The sequence below is a fragment of the Girardinichthys multiradiatus genome, chromosome 2 (assembly GCF_021462225.1).
Source record: "Girardinichthys multiradiatus isolate DD_20200921_A chromosome 2, DD_fGirMul_XY1, whole genome shotgun sequence".
NCBI classification, from domain to species: Eukaryota; Metazoa; Chordata; class Actinopteri; order Cyprinodontiformes; family Goodeidae; genus Girardinichthys; species Girardinichthys multiradiatus.
The window spans coordinates 26283796-26303818 of NC_061795.1; the positions used below are offsets into that span (position 1 = coordinate 26283796).

The 20023-nt window shown below is 40.3% G+C and overlaps 1 protein-coding gene across 1 annotated transcript; it reads left to right on the plus strand.

The window, feature by feature from the left end:
• The first annotated feature begins 500 nt into the window (after positions 1-500).
• foxb1a (forkhead box B1a) lies at positions 501-6169 on the plus strand. The gene has a single exon (XM_047353826.1). The coding sequence runs from the start codon at positions 848-850 to the stop codon at positions 1787-1789; it is 942 nt and encodes a 313-aa protein (XP_047209782.1). The 5' UTR covers positions 501-847; the 3' UTR covers positions 1790-6169.
• Positions 6170-20023: the final 13854 nt, after the last annotated feature.

Sequence of the window (20023 nt, forward strand, 5' to 3'; positions counted from 1 at the left end):
CAGTATGTGCGTCATAAACATTTTTAACGCAATTAAAATACATTTTCAAGCACTTTTAATAATCACATCCAGTTTAATAAAGATGCACACTTTATTACGCATTTATTACAGCAAAATATCAAAATTCAGTTTGCAATTTTATTCTAACAGTCATCGACACGAGATTAAATATGGCTTAATTACTGAAATTACAGCATGCCAAATATTCTTAGTTTTAGTTTAAATTCTGAGTTTTAAGTCTACAGAAGTGCGCATACCTTCACACACTGAGTGCCATCCGGTTATCGAGCCTCTTTCGCCCCCTTTTTCTGTCTTCAAATGGAAATGATTTCCATTGGCCCAAGGTGTCCATGTAAATAGGTGTAAATGAAACCAGATTATGCCTTCCTTCCCAGCACCCCTCCCTCCTCTCCTTCCCTCCCACGGCGATTGTCATGTGATAGCGAAGAGGTGGCACGTTAATGGAGCGCCTCTACAGGGGTTCTTTTCTGCTCATGTCACTACATAAAACTATCAGATGGTTAGAGGAAGGCCATGGGGGCGCACGACAGCTAGTCTAATCGAAGGAAACCCACCAAATGAAGCCCATTCCGCAACCTTAACGGGACAGACTGAGTCGCTTCGCCGGAAAAAAGACGCTCCGTAAACGCGCACCGTCCCTCTGTGCGGAGGCGCTCAGAGACTGGCTGCTTTACGCGCACCTCAACTCCAGCTTAGCCAAGGCTGAAACTTTCCCCGGCTGTTCTTTGCGTCACAGTAATTGAATTTTCATCGAGGAACTGAGGGGAACTAAACTTTTTTGCTTAATTACTGTTATTAATTTCGGTTGTTTTGCAAAGCATCGACAATGCCTCGCCCGGGGAGAAACACGTACAGCGACCAGAAGCCACCTTACTCCTACATTTCTCTGACCGCCATGGCGATCCAGAGCTGCCCCGAGAAGATGCTGCCCCTTAGTGAAATTTACAAGTTCATCATGGATCGATTCCCTTACTACAGGGAAAACACCCAGCGGTGGCAAAACTCTCTGCGCCACAACCTGTCATTCAACGACTGCTTCATCAAAATCCCCCGGCGCCCGGACCAGCCGGGCAAGGGCAGTTTCTGGGCTCTGCACCCCAACTGCGGGGACATGTTCGAGAATGGAAGTTTTCTGCGACGCCGCAAGAGGTTTAAGGTGTTGGCAGCGTCAGACCACCTAGGTCCCACCAAGCAGTCAGATGCTGCGCATTACCTCCAGCAGCAAGCCAAGTTGAGACTCAGCGCCCTGGCGGCCACCGGCACCCACCTTCCCCAGATGTCAACGTACAACCTCGGAGTTTCCCAGTCGTCGACCTTCAAGCATCCGTTCGCAATAGAGAACATCATCGCCCGGGAGTACAAGGTCCCCGGCAGCCTGGCGTTCTCCACCATGCAGTCCATGTCTGCCGGGTACCCGCTGCACAACCAGCTCACGACGGCCTGGCCCCACATGTACAACAGCGGCGTAATCGACACGGCGGCCCCGATCTCCATGGCGAGCAGCGACTACAGCGCGTATGGGGTGCCCATAAAGTCACTGTGCCACGGGGGACAGTCCTTACCAGCCATTCCAGTGCCGATCAAGCCCACCCCGACCTCCATGCCGGGCTTTTCCGCACTACCTCCACACATCCCCGCCTTCCTGTCAAACTCTCCGCAGTCCCTGAGCCCGACCTCCCCACAGACAGCGACGAGCCAAAGCAGCCCGGCGACCCCGAGCGAGACACTGACGAGTCCCTCCACGCTGCAGTCTGTGGCCGTGCACTGACCGTCCGAACTTTTCCAGGCTCCCCCTCCCCTATTACCAAAACCCAAAGTTTATATTTTCTGCAGTCGGAAACTATCAAGGCGAGTGGAGGTTGCATATCGATTTATTTGTGTATATGTGTTGAATGTGTCGCTTTAAATCGTGTCAAGTCCAGCACAGAACCGCACACGAAGAATTGCTCTTGAAAATATAAATTATTTGATAGTTTTATTTTTCATTTTGTTGTGATATGTAAGTGTTGATGATGGGGGCCACCGAGATGATCAGTGGTCGGCGGGCTTGTTTTGTTTCTGGCAAGAACCCTGATTTGAACATTTGCACCGTTTCTTCTGGACCACCATAATGTCAATAATATTGCAAAGAGAAATGCTCATTTTTGTTTGCTTTGAACACTGGAATGATGGTAAAGGGTATACCAAATAGGAGTAGTATTTAGAGCTGTTTTTACACCATCCCTGAAAAAAGACAGAAAAGCAAACTGAGTTAAAAATCTTTCCAAAAACTGAAAGGTATAATGTCGTCCTCAAAATGCAAGATGGGAACATTTGTTGTAAAATGCACTTTTTTAGTTTAACGTCTTAGATATCTATTTTACAGGAGAAAAAAATGTTCTGTGAAGCATTTAATTTAAAACCGTGGTGACCATGTTTAACAGATGCTGTAAAATTTGTAATTTTTTTAAGGTGAAGCATGCGTCCCTGAATTTGTATTGTTCCTGTTGGTGTTGTTATTGTTGTTATTTTTTTTCTTTTTGATTCACTCAAATTCTATTTTTTCTCTTTTTTTTTTTGTTATTTTATTTTTTTATTTTATTTTGCAAGCATGCGTGCTTTGGAAAAGTGTGCAAACAGTCTGCGATGGATTGGGAAAATGGTCGTCGTAATATTTTCTCATTAAAAGTGGAGTAAACAATCAAAACATGTTTCCCGAAGGTTTAATCCGAAAAAAATATTCTTCTTCTTCTTCTTATCATTATCCTTATTATTATTAGTCCATTATTATTATCTTTATTATTTCCATTTAATTATTGTAAAAAATTAAGAAAACCACTTTGATTAATACTACTGCTACTAATAATAATAACGAGTGTGAGAAAAGCAGGGAGGGATTTGGTTCAGAAATGATGGTGCAGTCGATTAGGATGCAGGGAGCTGAGAGGCTCTGCTCACAGCGCAGACAACCAGCCTCATTCATCAAGCCGAGCTAAACACTGTTGGGTCTTAAAAGACCCACACGCAGCAAGCAAATAAATATTTCTTTTGCATCTAATATCACGGTGGGGAATTTTATATTTAAATTAATTCATCTTCAATCTTTGGCATTTTTTTAAAATCTGTTTTGTTTTTCTTCTGTTCTTTAGGACATTTAATTCAACAGGTTATCAGACATAAAGTCGAGAATATCTGCAACCTTTTTATTGATATTATTTAAATTTTAAAATCAATTTTTGCATCATCCTGAAAAGGGAATTAAAAAAACAAAAGCAACAGCCTCTTTCGGAGCATTAAACAAATACATTAGAATTCTGTCACTTTATGCAATCCAGATCAAATAATAGGTCTCGGGCCACTTCATTCTGCCTCATTCACTTGTATTGAAAGTGTAAAGAATGGTAAACTTCGACTGGGCCACCAATGTAGATTTAGCCTTTTTCTTTTCAGCAAGACAAAAAGACAGATTTTTTTTCTTCTTTCACAAAAACATTGCTGACTGGGGAACTAGGAAACGAGCTGCCGAGACCCTTTTGGAATTTAAATCCACCCCTCCCCCCGTGGACTGTTTGTACAACAGTGTTAGCTCTTCTTTTTTTACCCCCTCCTTCACTTTGTGCATTTGTGTTTGTAACATTAATTCTGACTGTGGATGAATAAATGCACTGAATGAAGCTCCGATGTTTTTTACAGCGGAGAGGTATATTAGTTAGGCAAACCGTTTCAGATAGTCATTACAATTATTGCAAAAACAAAAATACATTCAATATTTTTATTTATTTGGCCTGCTGAAGTAAATGCTTGAGAAATTATGTCAGAAAAAAAATGAAAACAAGTAAATTATTATTTTCATTCCATTTTATTTAGTCTAATTGAATTTATTTTATTTTGTTATTCTTTACTGACTTGATTTCTTTTTTCTTGAGGGGAAAGTGTGTTGCGCAAAGCAAGCAAATATGTAAATAAATCTAGAAACAGTTCATTGTAAATTCACCCCTTAAGATGAAATGTAAAACTAACTTACAGATTTCATTTAAGTGAAAAAAGGAGCATTCAAATTTAGCATATTTCATCTTAAAAAACACAATTTTTGAATCATGCTTTAAGGAAAGGAATAACACAGTTAAACAAATATGGTGCATGGTTGTCTTATTCTCAATTTTATTGCCAATAAAATAACATACACAGCCTAAACTGAGTAAAATCATGTTAAAGCTGCAGAATCAAAATGCAAAAATACAAATAAATTAGTAAATAAATAATAAATAAAATGAAAATAAATAATACAATAACAATGATATGCTGAAGAAATCGGTAAACCAGATATTGTCCACAATCTGTTATTTTTGTTTCTCTTCTTCACACTTATTCTTATTTTTCTTTTTACTATTTCATGAAGTTCAGTCATCGGTAAGAATTTAGTTGTATAATCGAACACTGCTCTGTCCTTGTTCTTTCAACTATGTTCCACTTAGACAAAGAAGAAGGTCATCACAGGCAGGGGATGAAATATAGACCACATGCATAAAAAAAAATAAAAGCCCATGTTGTAGTTTAATTAAAATAATTCATTAAAGTGTGGGCCCAAGGTAATTAGTATGTATAATTTATGATTTGCCTAATGCATGCAGGCACTGGCCTCTGCAATAAACTCAGCTTAATCCCAAGTAAAGAACCGATGTGGACAGGTTGCTTTTATTTACAGTGTGTTTGCTGTTTGTCAGGAGTAAGCAAGCATCTAAGCAAACCCTGGCTGCTACCTGGCTCCACTCTGCACACAAACAACTTCCACTATACGTGTTTATCTTCAGGATTTATGGTCACTCGCAGGAGAGCCTGTCACATTTGTTGAGTGGCAAACAATATTGGCAATAGCCCCCTCTTTTCTTTTGGCATTTACATTCACATCCACCGTATCTGGTTGGTCACTCTCGTTGAAGGTAGTTTCCTCAGCCTTCTTTGAGTTGACGGAATGAGGACAAACACCGCAAAGTGCAGCTCATCCTCTCCCTCTCTCTCCCACAGCAGCTTGTCAGTGGCAACTTCTAGAGGAAAATAATCAGCGACAGACAAGGCTTACATTAATCATACTCTGCAAATGTGCCAATCCCAGACAAGCCCTTGACATTTTAAAACATGGCTAGTGGCTTTATTTTATCATATCTTGTGAGGATTGTTTTCTGCAAAAACAACACAGTAAAGCAAATATTTTCAGACGGCGCTGCGGACCATGGTAAACAGATTTATGTTAGTGGTAAACAGAGCAACCCGTGGGCTCAAGTGATTGTTGGAAAGGAGACTATTTTCCCTTTAAGCTTCTAAGTCAATTTTCAGGTGACCTCAAATAGATTATTAGGCTTGCTATGAGTCAACTTTTTGCAATGAGAATAATATTTCTACTTACTCTTCAGATGTCACAGTGCACATCATCATTATAGCACTAAAAGCCCAAATCATCAGTGATAATGTGTGGCTCCCTAGGGTAAATAAGCTGACTGGCTGTGGCTGAGGGCAAAGGGCAGGTATGGTGGGGGCAGCCGGAAGGACAGAGACGTGGAGAGAGGGAGGGTGCTGCTGCATCCATGACCGGCTCAGCCAAACACCCATGTGTGCATGAAATTAGAGTGTCAACATCTGATTCATGCTTCTGGGTGGCGACTGTGAAACAAATTATGTCAGCGGGTGGCAGCGGTGAAATTCCACTGAGCTGCAGCAAAGAGTGTCCCCCGCGAAGGTACAGCAGGCCGTAGATCTTGGTTTATATAGCGGAGAGAAACTTTTTAGCATTGTAAATCTGATTGTATTTTAATCAACATTTCCACTAATTTGCAAAATAACAATAAAGGAGAAAATATTTTTTCCATTCTGTCCTTGTGCTGCAGACACTGAACAGTTTTAAGTGCTCTAATGGATGTTGGTGTCACAAAGGAGATTCAGTGCTTCTTGGATACTTGAGACATATATGTGAGTGTAACTGCAAATGAAAAGGACTGTGTGCAGGAAACACATTGTAAATATAGCTGTTTATCAATTTAAAGGTTTGCAAAAATGTGAACATTTAATGTTTTCTGTTTGTTTAAATGTCAAGTGTCTGAGGAGGCACAGATGTTGTTCGGGATGTATTTGTATTCTGTAATTTTTATCTGTGTAAATAAAGTTAAAGGAACCAATAATAGAAGACTTGATTTGATTTTCTTTTGCAGTGGAGTAACGGCCTCATTTTCACCTTCACTATACAGATTGGATTGCTTCTTATTGCCTGAATGTGTAAGTGTCGGGCAGGTTGAGACAAAGTAAAAAGCAGACATCTAACAGAAACTATTCATCACACTTCAGGATCTAGCCCTGAAATCTTCAACCCTCAGCATTTATATCCAATCCATATACAGTGGCTTGCAAAACAATCACACAACTTTGTAACAGTTTTTTATGTTGCAACCACAAACGTCACTATATTTAATGGACCAACATGAATCTGTGCAAAACTGTGAAGCTGAAGGAAAATAATACACTTTTTTTTTTTGCCCCAGTCGCAAGTCTTCTTCTAACAGTTTTTCCTCCCGGATTATCATGTATTCAGCTCCATCCACTTTCCCATCAAGTCTGATAAGCTTTCCTCTCTGCACTAAAGACAAGGATCCCCACAGCATGATGCTGCCACCACCATGCCAAATGGTTCTGTTTTTGGTTCATCTACCCAGAGCAGCTTCATTCCCATGTTTGCTGTGTCCCCTGTTTCAGGTTTTGGCAAACTTGAAACAAAACTTCTTATGACTTTCTTTCAGCAAAGACTTAGCACTCTCCCATTAAAGTCAGATCTGTGGAGCACACAATAAATAGTTGTCCTGTTGATAGATTCTCCCACCTGAGCTGGGTGTCATTCCAGCTCTTCCAGAGTTACTGTGGGTCTTTTGGCTGCTTCTCTGATTAATGTTTGCTTTGCTTAGACTGTCAATTTAGGTGGACAGTCATGCCTTGGTAGGCTTGCAGTTGTTGAGCCCAGCCTTTGGGGGAACAAAAAGGCCAGAACTTCACACAGAGAGCAAAAGAGACTGGTAATCCCAGAATGCATAGTATTAAGCCATTTTCATGCACAGGTCCCAAGAAGGAGGAGTCACAGCTGGAATACCTGTGATGTCATAGAGCTACACAATCTTAGGTGTGGCAGCATTCCTTTCTCTTTGTCATCCGAAAGTTGCATCGGCAAGGACATGGACATAAACATCTTGATCTCGCTGTCTGAGTAAATGACTGTATCCTCGAAGTTAACCTTGGATCCAAAGTAAACTACGCTCTGCTGCTTGTGTATCCAGTGACCATACCCCGTCCTAAAATAATATTAGCCGCCATTCTGAGTTCCTGCAAAGAATCTGAGCCAAAGATTCCCCTAAAAGAGACGGTGTCCCTAATTATGATAATGACTCACTTTTCCCCACTACTTGAAGAAGATGGCATTAAAACCGTAGGGCTGCACGCTGCCTGGGTACGCCAGGACGATCAGACGCTTGTCCCAGCCACCACAACTTCTCTCTTCAATGCTGCCTAGCAACTCACTGGCCCTATCAGATGTCCTCCTGTTTATCAGAACGGTTCACATATGAGGTTGTGTGTAAGTAGAGAAAATTAGATAATCAATTTAGATATTGTTTATTTCATGTGTTTTGCTTTGTTTGTGGTGCTTAAGTGTAAAGAGGCTAATGAGCCTGATGCTACAGGTATGTTTTGTAATGTTGATGCAAGGGGTTACTTTATCCCTGACCATGAGCTACTTTTGTTTTATCTATATTTTCCCTTTATCTCCTCTAAATAACCACAGTTTGTTCTGTTCATGCTGCAATAAGTCGTAGCACACCACTAGCTCTTATACACACAGTAATACTTGTATTAGTGGTTCTGAAAGGTACATGTGGGACTTAAAGGGGTTGCTTAATAGTGCATCAACTGCTATTTTTTATTTGTTGTTAGCTAAACTGCTAATCTCTGTTCATTTGCCATCTTGTGAATCCATAAATGTTTGTCGCCGCAATTTTAGGAATTTATCGCTCCATTCAGAAATCAGTCATGTGGTGGCTAGTTGACACAATATTATTAATAAATTGTCCAATAGGTTATTAATCTCTAAATCAGCAAATTATTTAAAAAATGTATAATTTTATTCAAATAATACTTTATTTTCCCTTCTGCTTTGCTGTTTTTGAACGACAGTGTGCAAATTCACTTCTTCATCGTCAAATCTATAATAACACACCACACCAGGCAGGCAGTCATAAAAGAATAATTGACTGAGACTGAGAGCGGTTTGGCAACTTGGTAAGTTTGATCAAAATGACAAATTTTGTTATAACTGCCTTTGGCACTTAATAGTAGTTATTCACAGCCAAAACAACCTATTGTTGCACATCGGTAATCCTTTTGTTTTCAACTGGTGGACTGAACAGAGTTCTGTGTTAGGTTCACAGGTGGGGATATTATTTTCTAATCCAACTCTTTAAACTGCTTCCCATCTTTGTCTCTGTCCTGTCTTCTCCATGATCTGCTGGTCTTCATGTTGTTGTATGTTCACTGATGTTCTTTGGGTTCTTCACAAAAGGTTTGATTTATAATTACACACAGGTGTGTTACTTACATTTCTGAAGGGGTTAGGGTTGCCTGAGGGGGCGCAATAAAAAATGCACGACAAACCTTCCAGTCTTCTGTTTGTAAAAATCACTTTCCTTTCACACAATTTGGAGGGACTTATACACAATTTAGTCCCATGAAAACACATTAAAGTTTGTTGTTGAAATGTGGAAAGAATGTGAAATAGTTCTTTGGGTAGGAATACTTTTAAGAAGGAACTTCACATCAGTGAAGTTTGGAGTATAAATGGCTTCACCAACTGGTAATCATGTTTTTTCATAGACATTATGTGCTTAATGAAATGTGATATATTTTATTCGGTCTGTCATGCCTATGAAGGGTGTGGTCTGAGAGCCAAAGGTGTCTGCTCTGTTGCAGCTTGTCAGTTTAAGAACATTTGCTAAACTTTACAAACTATTTGGCATTTATTCATTATGTTTTCAAAGAAATGTCTACTAAGCAAACACTTGCTCATGCAGAACCTCTGTGTAGGAGACCCATCTGAATGCCTAAATAAGTGGCTTAAATGAACCTACTTAACAGTTTTCACAGAGTAATGTTTTTGCTTCTTGAGTGCTTTAGCTGTCAGGTGTTAGAACTGTAACTGATTCTGTAGGTTTTAGCAGCCTACTTTTTCCCGCTTTTTAGATGTGAGACGGAAAGCTGATTCACCACCTTTCTTGGGATCTTATCAGACCCTCTTCAGCCATAAACTAACACTTTCAGCAGGACTTCAAAGGTGCAGCGGGTAGCAGAGGTGAGAAAAAGGGCCTGCATGCACTCGGGGGCCTTCCAGAGATGAAATGGAGCTGATTAGCAGGAGTGTGCAGCAAAGCCCCCGTGGGGAGGCAGCTGGAGGATAACTCCCTACGGGACTGGGGAGGCATGTAAGTTTTGACAGCTCCCGTCTCTTCCCTCTGGACACCGTGGGGTCAGGGCACCCTCAGAGGGGCCCAGGCTCCATGCTGCATAGGAAGTCGGCGGTAATTGCCATTTAGCCGGTGGGACAGAAACAGAGACAACAATAACTGGCAAAGAACACACAGCCCACTTCCTCTTTGTCTCCGTGTGTTTTTAAGAAAGATGCTACCTCCTCTCCGACAGAACAAAGCTGCAATAAAGTTTTCACAATCAGTTCCAGTGTTGCAGAAGCTGCTGAGGAGGAGCGAGCATCTCGGCGCAAGCAGCCCGTTTGTGCTGTGCACTTGGAGCCCCCAAAAAAGCCCAGATGGGGCAGCTTGTTGCATGACAAGACCACATTGTTTTGTTAATGTAACTCTATTTGTCTTTGATCCAGCCTCATGTTGTCATGGCTGGTGTGAAAATCCCTATTAAGTGCATGATCCAGCACCACGCTCATTGTGATTGTGATAATCTCTTGCATTGAAATTCCACTTTGTTCCTTTTGTTTCTTTGTCACTGAACACAATGTGAGGTTAATTAGCAGCCACTGGTAACCCCTGCATTCCTGGATACTCCATTGCAGCTGAAGTGCGCTCTTTGCTGGCAGACAGAGACCAAACACCAGGCTCTGAGCCGATTGTAAGTAAGCATGATACAAACCCGACACTGAGTTAATCCCTTTCAGACACCACCAACTGTAATTGTCTCTTAACATCATGAATTGCTCTTATAATTTATTTGCATGGCATTTAAATACACAGAAGAGGATTTGGCACAAAATTAGAATATGTCAGCAGATAAGGTTGCTGTGATTATATTTATCCAAATTTAAACTGCTCTAATTTGAATTTGTTAATATAATTCCAAGACGTCACACTGTAATTTCCTTTCTTCTGTGACACGAAAACTCTCAGTGCAGCACATTTATCTGCAATACTTGCCTTCCACCACTTCACATCTCCCATTCCCTGGTGGTCTAATTTATGTTAAGTCACCAACCTCCCCTATGGCTGTTTTGAAATGTTCAGAATGGAGACTGTGTGCTGCAGGTTTATGCCAGCCTCCACAATCCCCTGTGTAATTGTTCTCTCTGGGAAAGCACATCTCGCTGAAACCATCTGCAAGTCCATGGGGCAGTTTCCGAAGAATGAGTGGACTTCTTAGGGGGTTCCACAGCAATCCAGCTTCTCTTGTGAAGCAAGTAATTAATTCAAATCTCAGGAAGTCAATAACTGGCCCGGATCAGAGGCGTGTAGCACACATCTGCTGGTTCCTCCGAACACACACCGCATGGCTTCTAGAGGAAGTTGGCAAACAACAAAAAAAGGTTAAAATAAGGTGCACACACCTTCAGTTAGAAGGATAAGACTGTGCCCTTATTTCACAATAATTTACAGACTCCATCAGTCTGATGTTGCTGGATGGTGAGTTAAAAATAAAATTGGGAAATTTCTTTATGAATGAGTAATATTATTTTAAAAAGTTACAACGATTCTATTGATCCTTTGTAATTAAAGCTATTAACCAAACGTTTTACAAATCACTCAAGCTCACTTTTGAAATTGTTTTCAGTTACAGAATAACATACAATTGTCAGATTTTCAATTTGTTTTGATATTTTTTTGTAAATCATTTTGTATTCAAGATAAAAATGTACCCTCCCTGAACCAAACTTCCACTCAGAGATGCTTCCGGTGACATTACATGAGGAATAAGCCACTTTATCAGAGTTGTTTTTAATGAAATTCCTCCTGAATGTAAGTTTCTTTGCAGTTGCAGTACAACGTTTGAGGCGTTTGTGGGAAAGCTGAAGCAATTTCAGTATTGTTTTTTGCCAACAATAAAATACATAAAAGTAGTTTATGAAGAGAACCAGTGTTGACGATCGTCTCCAGCCAAGTTGTGCTAAAAACCAACTTTCCATGATTTTCAAGTCGCGATGTTGACTGTGTAGCAAGATAAATCAATGATTAAGGATGACAATTCATCTTTCAGACAGATTTTTATAACATAATAAAACTGATCACTTTTATTCATGAGACTGATGAATCCTTGAGTAACAAAGACTTACTGTTACACAGAATATAGCATTGACTCATTTTACAAGCAGTGAAACATGCATAGATATCAATCAAATGGAGAAATTCAAGCAGGAATATAAAAGATTCGTTCTAGCATAAGTTCTGATTATAACCATTGTCACCATTTCATTCACATCAGTGTCCATCATGGCTTGGAATCAAACTGTGGCTCATTCACATAAGCTTGAAGCCCTTGCAACTCAAATACAACTCAAATGCTTTAGAATCGATGCCAAATTTTAAAAAGTCAGGCAATCGGCTCGATTTCTGTGCCTCTTGTTGTGTTGTGTACTAACTTAGCAGTTTTTTTCCACACTTTTTACAAATTTGGGATTTTGAGTAAAAGATGAGTGAAAATAAAACCACTGAGTAGTATCTACTATGAACTGTTTTACTGTCAATAAATGTCCTTGTGCTTATAAAAAACTTGATATTTCAGAAGCTTGTATTATTTCGTTTTAAGTTCAGTTTTTCCAAATTATGCACAGGGAAGACCCAGTTTGAGTGGTAATTTTAGCGACGACGCACAGAAAACACGGAGTTCTCTTCATTTGTTACTTTTTTTTTTTATCTCATTACATTCATTTGCCAAAGCACAGAATGATGAAATGTGATGAAAGAGCCAGGCCTGCATTTTCACTAACCTCATATGAACATTACTTTCTGGCTTGCTGCTTCTATCTTACTTCTCTGTTAACTATAAAGCACGACAGACAAGAGTGAGATACTTTTCCTTGAATTTGTCTCATTTTGGGTTTCCCTGTTTCTGGATTAAGAGCAGAACTTGGAGGCCATGGCCTGTTACATCCTTCATCACTGTTTCAGACCTGAAATCAAATTTCAGTCTTTTTTGCCGGACTGATACAAGAGTTGTCAGATGGAGTTCAGTGGCAGAAAAGGGCTCAGTGTTTTCTTACCACACATTTCCACATGTTCTCACATTATAACACCAAACTTCAAGAAGCACAGGTTATAAAGTGGAAGGACAAGGATAAATGTTTTTTCCAATTATTTACAAACACATAAAATTGGACAAGGTAAGCGTTCATCCGTATTTAGCCCCCTTTACTCTGCTGCAGAGATCCACAGCTCTGTTAGGAGAATCAGTTGGCTATTAGTCTTTTAGTCTTTCCCGCTTTCTGGAAGAGTGGCATACAGAATAAAGCCATTTTTTGAGCGAAAGCCATAAGAAGTTCCATTTGCAGTCTCCCATAAGCCACATGGGAAAACAAGAAACATGTGGAATAAGGTCTGCTCAGTAGAGACCAAAACTGAATTTTTTAACTATGTGAAAAAAGGTGGTGGCAATGTCATGTTTTTAATGTGTTACCAAGACCTAGTCAAAATCCTGTTGTAATTCTAATTGGAAATCTATGGCAAGACATGAAAATTACTGAATACAAATCCACACCACCCTTTCTAGATTTTATTTGCAAAACAAAATTGAAAGCCTTGTATAATTTTCCTTCAATTTCACATGCTCTGTCACAATACACCCCCAATAAAATACAGGTCCTTCTCAAAATATTAGCATATTGTGATAAAGCTCATTATTTTCCATAATGTCATGATGAAAATTTAACATTCATATATTTTAGATTCATTGCACACTAACTGAAATATTTCAGGTCTTTTATTGTCTTAATACGGATGATTTTGGCATACAGCTCATGAAAACCCAAAATTCCTATCTCACAAAATTAGCATATTTCATCCGACCAATAAAAGAAAAGTGTTTTTAATACAAAAAACGTCAACCTTCAAATAATCATGTACAGTTATGCACTCAATACTTGGTCGGGAATCCTTTGGCAGAAATGACTGCTTCAATGCGGCGTGGCATGGAGGCAATCAGCCTGTGGCACTGCTGAGGTCTTATGGAGGCCCAGGATGCTTCGATAGCGGCCTTTAGCTCATCCAGAGTGTTGGGTCTTGAGTCTCTCAACGTTCTCTTCACAATATCCCACAGATTCTCTATGGGGTTCAGGTCAGGAGAGTTGGCAGGCCAATTGAGCACAGTGATACCATGGTCAGTAAACCATTTACCAGTGGTTTTGGCACTGTGAGCAGGTGCCAGGTCGTGCTGAAAAATGAAATCTTCATCTCCATAAAGCTTTTCAGCAGATGGAAGCATGAAGTGCTCCAAAATCTCCTGATAGCTAGCTGCATTGACCCTGCCCTTGATAAAACACAGTGGACCAACACCAGCAGCTGACACGGCACCCCAGACCATCACTGACTGTGGGTACTTGACACTGGACTTCTGGCATTTTGGCATTTCCTTCTCCCCAGTCTTCCTCCAGACTCTGGCACCTTGATTTCCGAATGACATGCAGAATTTGCTTTCATCCGAAAAAAGTACTTTGGACCACTGAGCAACAGTCCAGTGCTGCTTCTCTGTAGCCCAGGTCAGGCGCTTCTGCCGCTGTTTCTGGTTCAAAAGTGGCTTGACCTGGGGAATGCGGCACCTGTAGCCCATTTCCTGCACACGCCTGTGCACGGTGGCTCTGGATGTTTCTACTCCAGACTCAGTCCACTGCTTCCACAGGTCCCCCAAGGTCTGGAATCGGCCCTTCTCCACAATCTTCCTCAGGTTCCGGTCACCTCTTCTCGTTGTGCAGCGTTTTCTGCCACACTTTTTCCTTCCCACAGACTTCCCACTGAGGTGCCTTGATACAGCACGCTGGGAACAGCCTATTCGTTCAGAAATTTCTTTCTGTGTCTTAGCCTCTTGCTTGAGGGTGTCAATATTGGCCTTCTGGACAGCAGTCAGGTCGGCAGTCTTACCCATGATTGGGGTTTTGAGTGATGAACCAGGCTGGGAGTTTTAAAGGCCTCAGGAATCTTTTGCAGGTGTTTAGAGTTAACTCGTTGATTCAGATAATTAGGTTCATAGCTCGTTTAGAGACCCTTTTAATGATATGCTAATTTTGTGAGATAGGAATTTTTGGTTTTCATGAGCTGTATGCCAAAATCATCCGTATTAAGACAATAAAAGACCTGAAATATTTCAGTTAGTGTGCAATGAATCTAAAATATACGAATGTTAAATTTTCATCATTACATTATGGAAAATAATGAACTTTATCACAATATGCTAATATTTTGAGAAGGACCTGTACATTAAGACATGGTATTTTCACATGACAATATGCTCAGAAGTTTAGTAGGTACTTATATTTTTGCACAGCAAAAATATAGGTAAGTAAGGGTTGAAAGTTATTCATAATTTTCTCGATGCACTTATCCCAAAGGGGCAGGGGTGGGGGCTAAACGCCTTGCTGGGCTGCTCCCCGGGGCTAATTGTTATCCGGCCCAATCGAGAAAGCCACTGCTGTGCTCCCAGCCTCTCTCTGACAACAAGTGTAAATAAGGATCTAAATAACAAACAGAGGCATGCAAGCCTGCGTGTCACAGAGAGCTTCACAGGGCTCAACTTTAGCCCTGCACCAGGCACCTTAATGACTCTCTCAAAGGGAGCGTGCAACGGTCGGCTAATTTCTTTTCTCTGGCATCATTAGATGGCACTGTAGCAGACAAATGAAAAGCAGGGACTTCTGAGCAGATTACTTGCTTTCATCTTGTAAAGATTTTACTTTATTAGACAGGAAAATGTATGCAAATAAAAATCTTTTTAAGATTAAATTAAGAAGTCCTATCATAATTAATGGTACAAACTGCTTTTAAACAACAAAGGACCTTTGTCTAACTCTGCAGCTATGGTTTTAAGCTGCAGCTTCTTTTGCATAAGATGGATGTCGGATTCATCACTTTGTTTTGTAATGCAGCTGTTTGATATGTCCAAAAGCTCTATTTGTTAACATTAGCACTTGTCAACACCTGCTTTTTGTTTGCATATGATTCTCAAGCTGTATATAAAAACCCCGACGGTGTCACCCGAATTTCCCTCCACTTGACCTTTTGCGCAGTGAGGAGTTCTTCTTCTCACTGCATGAAGTGTGTGTTGTGCAGCCTTATTGAGGGCCCTCGAGCATATCAGCAAGTTATGAGTCCTGCCTCCTTCTGGCGTCCTCTTTGGTTGGGTGAGAGCATTGTGCTGGGCTGGAAAAGGGCTTGCCCTCATGGCCACAAATCAGCCTCAACAATCTTCAAAGGGTGGGCTTCTCCATGTGATTTACAGCCCCCACAGAGACAAAGTTAGCCACAGCCACTGTCTCTGCACCTGGGCCTTTATGAAGCAGCCAGGATGAGCTCTTTGCAGAAGACATTCAAATGTACAAGGAGCAGATTAGGCTGACTCAATCTTCTTTTGCCTGAAGAGGGAAGGAGAGGGGGAAGGAAAGAAAGAAAGAGTACCGACTGACTTCAAAAAGACACCCCCCCCCACACACACACCCACACACACACACACACACACACACACATACATACACACACCTCCTTTTGCTTCTTGAATGAGTGAATGGGTTTGGGAATGAAAACAGCCTTGTGTATTCAAAGTGCTAATTCACAACTTATTCCTCTAATACACTCATGAAGCACTTTTAATTGTGTTAGTTCGCATTCCAAAGACATGTTTGTAGCTTTTAATTGGAGGTCTCTTTGAAATCATTCAAATGTATGACTTGTAGGGGCAGCTTAAACAGTTCTTATGTGTTCAGCTTGGAGGCTGCTTCGTGGCTTCTTATTCCCATGCCTGGGTGGCACTCAAATATTGACTGTCAGGGTAAAATGTGGCCTGAAACTAAGTAAACGTAAATCTCTGTTGCAGTATCAAAGTTATAGGCATTCCTGATGTGCAAGCCTAAATGGTGATTGCTTAAAACTGAAAACAATTGTTAATTCAGCTGCTTATTAAGAACAAATAGCTGCATTTAAGTATAAAAACACATGTGCCTTGCTAACCACTTTACCTTTTTTTTTAGAGCTATTAGAATAAAGTGGTAAGGGTGAAAATTAAAAAGAGAGATCATATTTCTCCTATTTTAGCTTCCCTTCATTGGCTCCCTGTTAAATCCAGAAGAGAATTTAAAATTCTCCTTCTCACATATAAAGCCCTTAACGATCAAGCTCCATCATACATCAAAGTTCTGATTGTTGCATATGTTCCTAACAGAGCACTTCGTTCTCAGACTGCAGGTATACTGGTGGTTCCTAGAGTCTCTGGAAGTAGAATGGGAAGCAGATCCTTTAGTTATCAAGCCCCTCTCCTGTGGAACCAGCTCCCAGTTTTACTCTGTAATTAAACCTTTACTTAAGAAACCTTTGCTTGATCGAGATAACTTGAAAAATTACAGACCTATATCCAATCTTCCATTCTTATCTAAAATTCTTGAAAAAATTGCTGCTAATCAAATGTGTGAGCATTTATACAGCAATGACCTGTTTGAAGAGTTTCAGTCAGGTTTCAGAGCTCATCGTAGCACTGAAACAGCTCTGCTGAAAGTCACTAATGATATTCTTATGGCCTCAGATAATGGACTTGTGTCTGTTCTGGTTCTGTTAGATCTCAGTGCTGCATTTGATACAGTCGATCACAATATTCTTTTAGAAAGGCTGGAATATGCTGTAGGGATCAGGGGAACAGCGCTAGGCTGGTTTAAATCTTATCTGTCTGACAGATTCCAGTTTGTTCATGTAAATGATAAATCATCTTTAAACTCCAGGGTTAATTGTGGAGTACCACAGGGTTCAGTACTTGGGCCAATTCTCTTTACTATATATATGCTTCCAATAGGTCAAATTATCAGGCAGCATGGGATAAATTTTCACTGTTACGCTGATGATACTCAGCTTTCTTATCCATAAATCTTGATGAGCCCAACCAGTTAGATAGACTACAAGCATGTCTTGAATATATAAAAACTTGGATGACGTTACATTTTTTGCTTCTAAATTCAGACAAGACAGAAGTTGTCGTCTTTGGACCGGAGTCCTTAAAAAAGAAACTACTTAGTCAATCACTTAACCTGGATGGCATTAAATTGACCTCTGATAATAAAGTAAAAAACCTTGGTGTTATTTTTGACCAGGACATGTCATTTAAATCCCATATTAAACAAGTTTCTAGGATTTCCTTCTTTCACCTCCGGAACATTGCCAAAATTAGAAATATCCTATCCAGGAGTGACGCTGAAAAACTGGTCCATGCATTTGTTACTTCAAGGCTGGACTATTGTAATTCTTTACTATCAGGATGTCCACAAAATGCAGTTAAAAGCCTTCAGCTGATTCAAAATGCTGCAGCAAGAGTTCTGATGACAATTAAAAAGAGAGATCATATTTCTCCTATTTTAGCTTCCATTCATTGGCTCCCTGTTAAATCCAGAATAGAATTTTAAATTCTCCTCCTCACATATAAAGCCCTTAATGATCTAGCTCCATCATACATCAGAGATCTGATTGTTCCATATGTTCCTAACAGGGCACTTCGTTCTCAGACTGCAGGTTTACTGGTGGTTCCTAGAGTCTCTAGAAGTAGAATGGGAGGCAGATCCTTTAGTTATCAGGCTCCTCTCCTGTGGAACCAGCTCCCAGCTTTAGTCCGTGAGGCAGACACCCTGTCTAATTTTAAGGCTAGGCTTAAAACTTTCCTTTTTGATAAAGCTTATAGTTAGAGTGGCTTAGGTTATCCTGAGCTATCTCTTTAGTTATGCTGCTATAGGCTTAGGCTGCTGGAGGACATAATGACCACTTTCACTCTCTCTGCTACATTCTCATACTACTCTCCAATTTTGCATTATTTGCTGTTATTTCAGTTTTTAACTTTATGTTCTCTCTCTTTTCTCTTCCTAGAAGCTACACCTGGCCTGACTCTGTATCTACCTGTGACATCTTCCTGGAGGGGAGCATTGTCCAAGCTTCTGCTGCCAACAACTTAATGCTCACCTTCTACTGATGATGCACTTGGCCCTGTCTTTCAGTGTTTAACCCTATTTGTCTCCTAGACCTAGCTACTGACTGAGCTTTTACTGTGATTGACTGTATGTGCTCTCTCTCATACTCTAAACCTGAAAACTGGCTCAGATTTAACAGTTTTTTCTTCCTAGATTAAACCACCAAAAGAGCTACATCCATTAACATTTTATTTTGCTTCCCATAGAAAGTACTTCTGGATCAGTGTTTCTGTGTTCTGCTTCTGTGTCTTTTTCCTTCTCTGCTCTGTTCTCTCCAATCTCCAGTCGGTCGTGACAGATGGCCGCTCACACTGAGCCTGGTTCTGCTGGAGGTTTTTTCCTGTTAAAAGGGAGTTTTTTCCTCTCCACTGTCGCTACATGCATGCTCAGTATGAGGGATTGCTGGAAAGTCAACGCCAGTGACTGTCCACTGTCTCTACATGCTCATCCAATAGGAGTGACTGCTATGGGTTACTGACTCGACGCAACCTGCTGGGTTTCCTTAGATAGGAAAACCTTTTAACCAATTTGAATAAATAACCGAATCTGACTGCACTGTTCAATAGTTAGGATTAATTGGAATGTATGTACCTGACTTTAAATCTATATGATTCAATGGAATTGAATTATCCCATTTGAAAGTTACCCACCTTTCACCCAATGCAACAGGAAACAATGATTTGTCAATCTCTACTTATGTCCAAAGTGTTCAATCGTATTTGGCAATCTTTCCAAGTCTCACTTACTGCTTTAAAAAAAGAGAAAAGTTATTTCTCCTTGAATGCATTCTTTCTTAGGCAATACTGCTTTCCTCTCCTAAATCATCCTTTAATCCAGAGAGAAAGAGCCACAGAACTAGCTGTCAATTAATGCTCTCCGTGCCAGGATTCTTAGCTTAAATAAAGTCAGTGTAGCATGAATCTAATTCTTGTGGATGTATGCTTGGGATGGTGACTGTTGCGTCTGCAGAAACAGTCCTCCTACTTCTGGTTAAAAAAAAAAAAGGAAAAGAAAAAGCCATCCGTGGAAATGCCTAGCGACTGAACAGTTACCCACAGTAAAAGGACCACCCACTTGGGGTTGAGAGGGGATTTGCAACTGCCTGACTAGACCTTTCCTTTTTGAGCTCACCCATTAGTGACATTTTACCATTATTTCATAGATTTATGAAAGCAAGCTGTTTAGTTTCTTAGTAAATATATTTTTAGCAAGGCTATTGACATGTATTTAATACTTTTCAGTATTCAGAAAAGCCTTTGTTGACAATTACAGCTTCAGATTGTCTCCTGTATAGTCACACGTGTTCAAATCTTGAAGGTTCTGGGGACCTCTGATTTTCGGATCTTTGAAATGATTTTTAGTTGTATTCAAGTCGGATTATGTACTTTATTTTCTTTCTCTATAACTGATGGAGAATTTCCTTGGCGGTGTGTTTGGGGATCACGAACATTTAAAGGTAAATTTGGGTCTCATCTGATCAGACTGTATCCTCCCTGCATTTCTTTGACTTATCAAAAGTTCTGTAGCAAACTTTAAACAAGCCTAAACATGCTTTTTCTTCAG

Excerpts from the sequence above, each read along its gene's own strand:
- foxb1a (XM_047353826.1), top strand. The coding sequence starts at position 848 with ATGCCTCGCCCGGGGAGAAACACGTACAGCGACCAGAAGCCACCTTAC.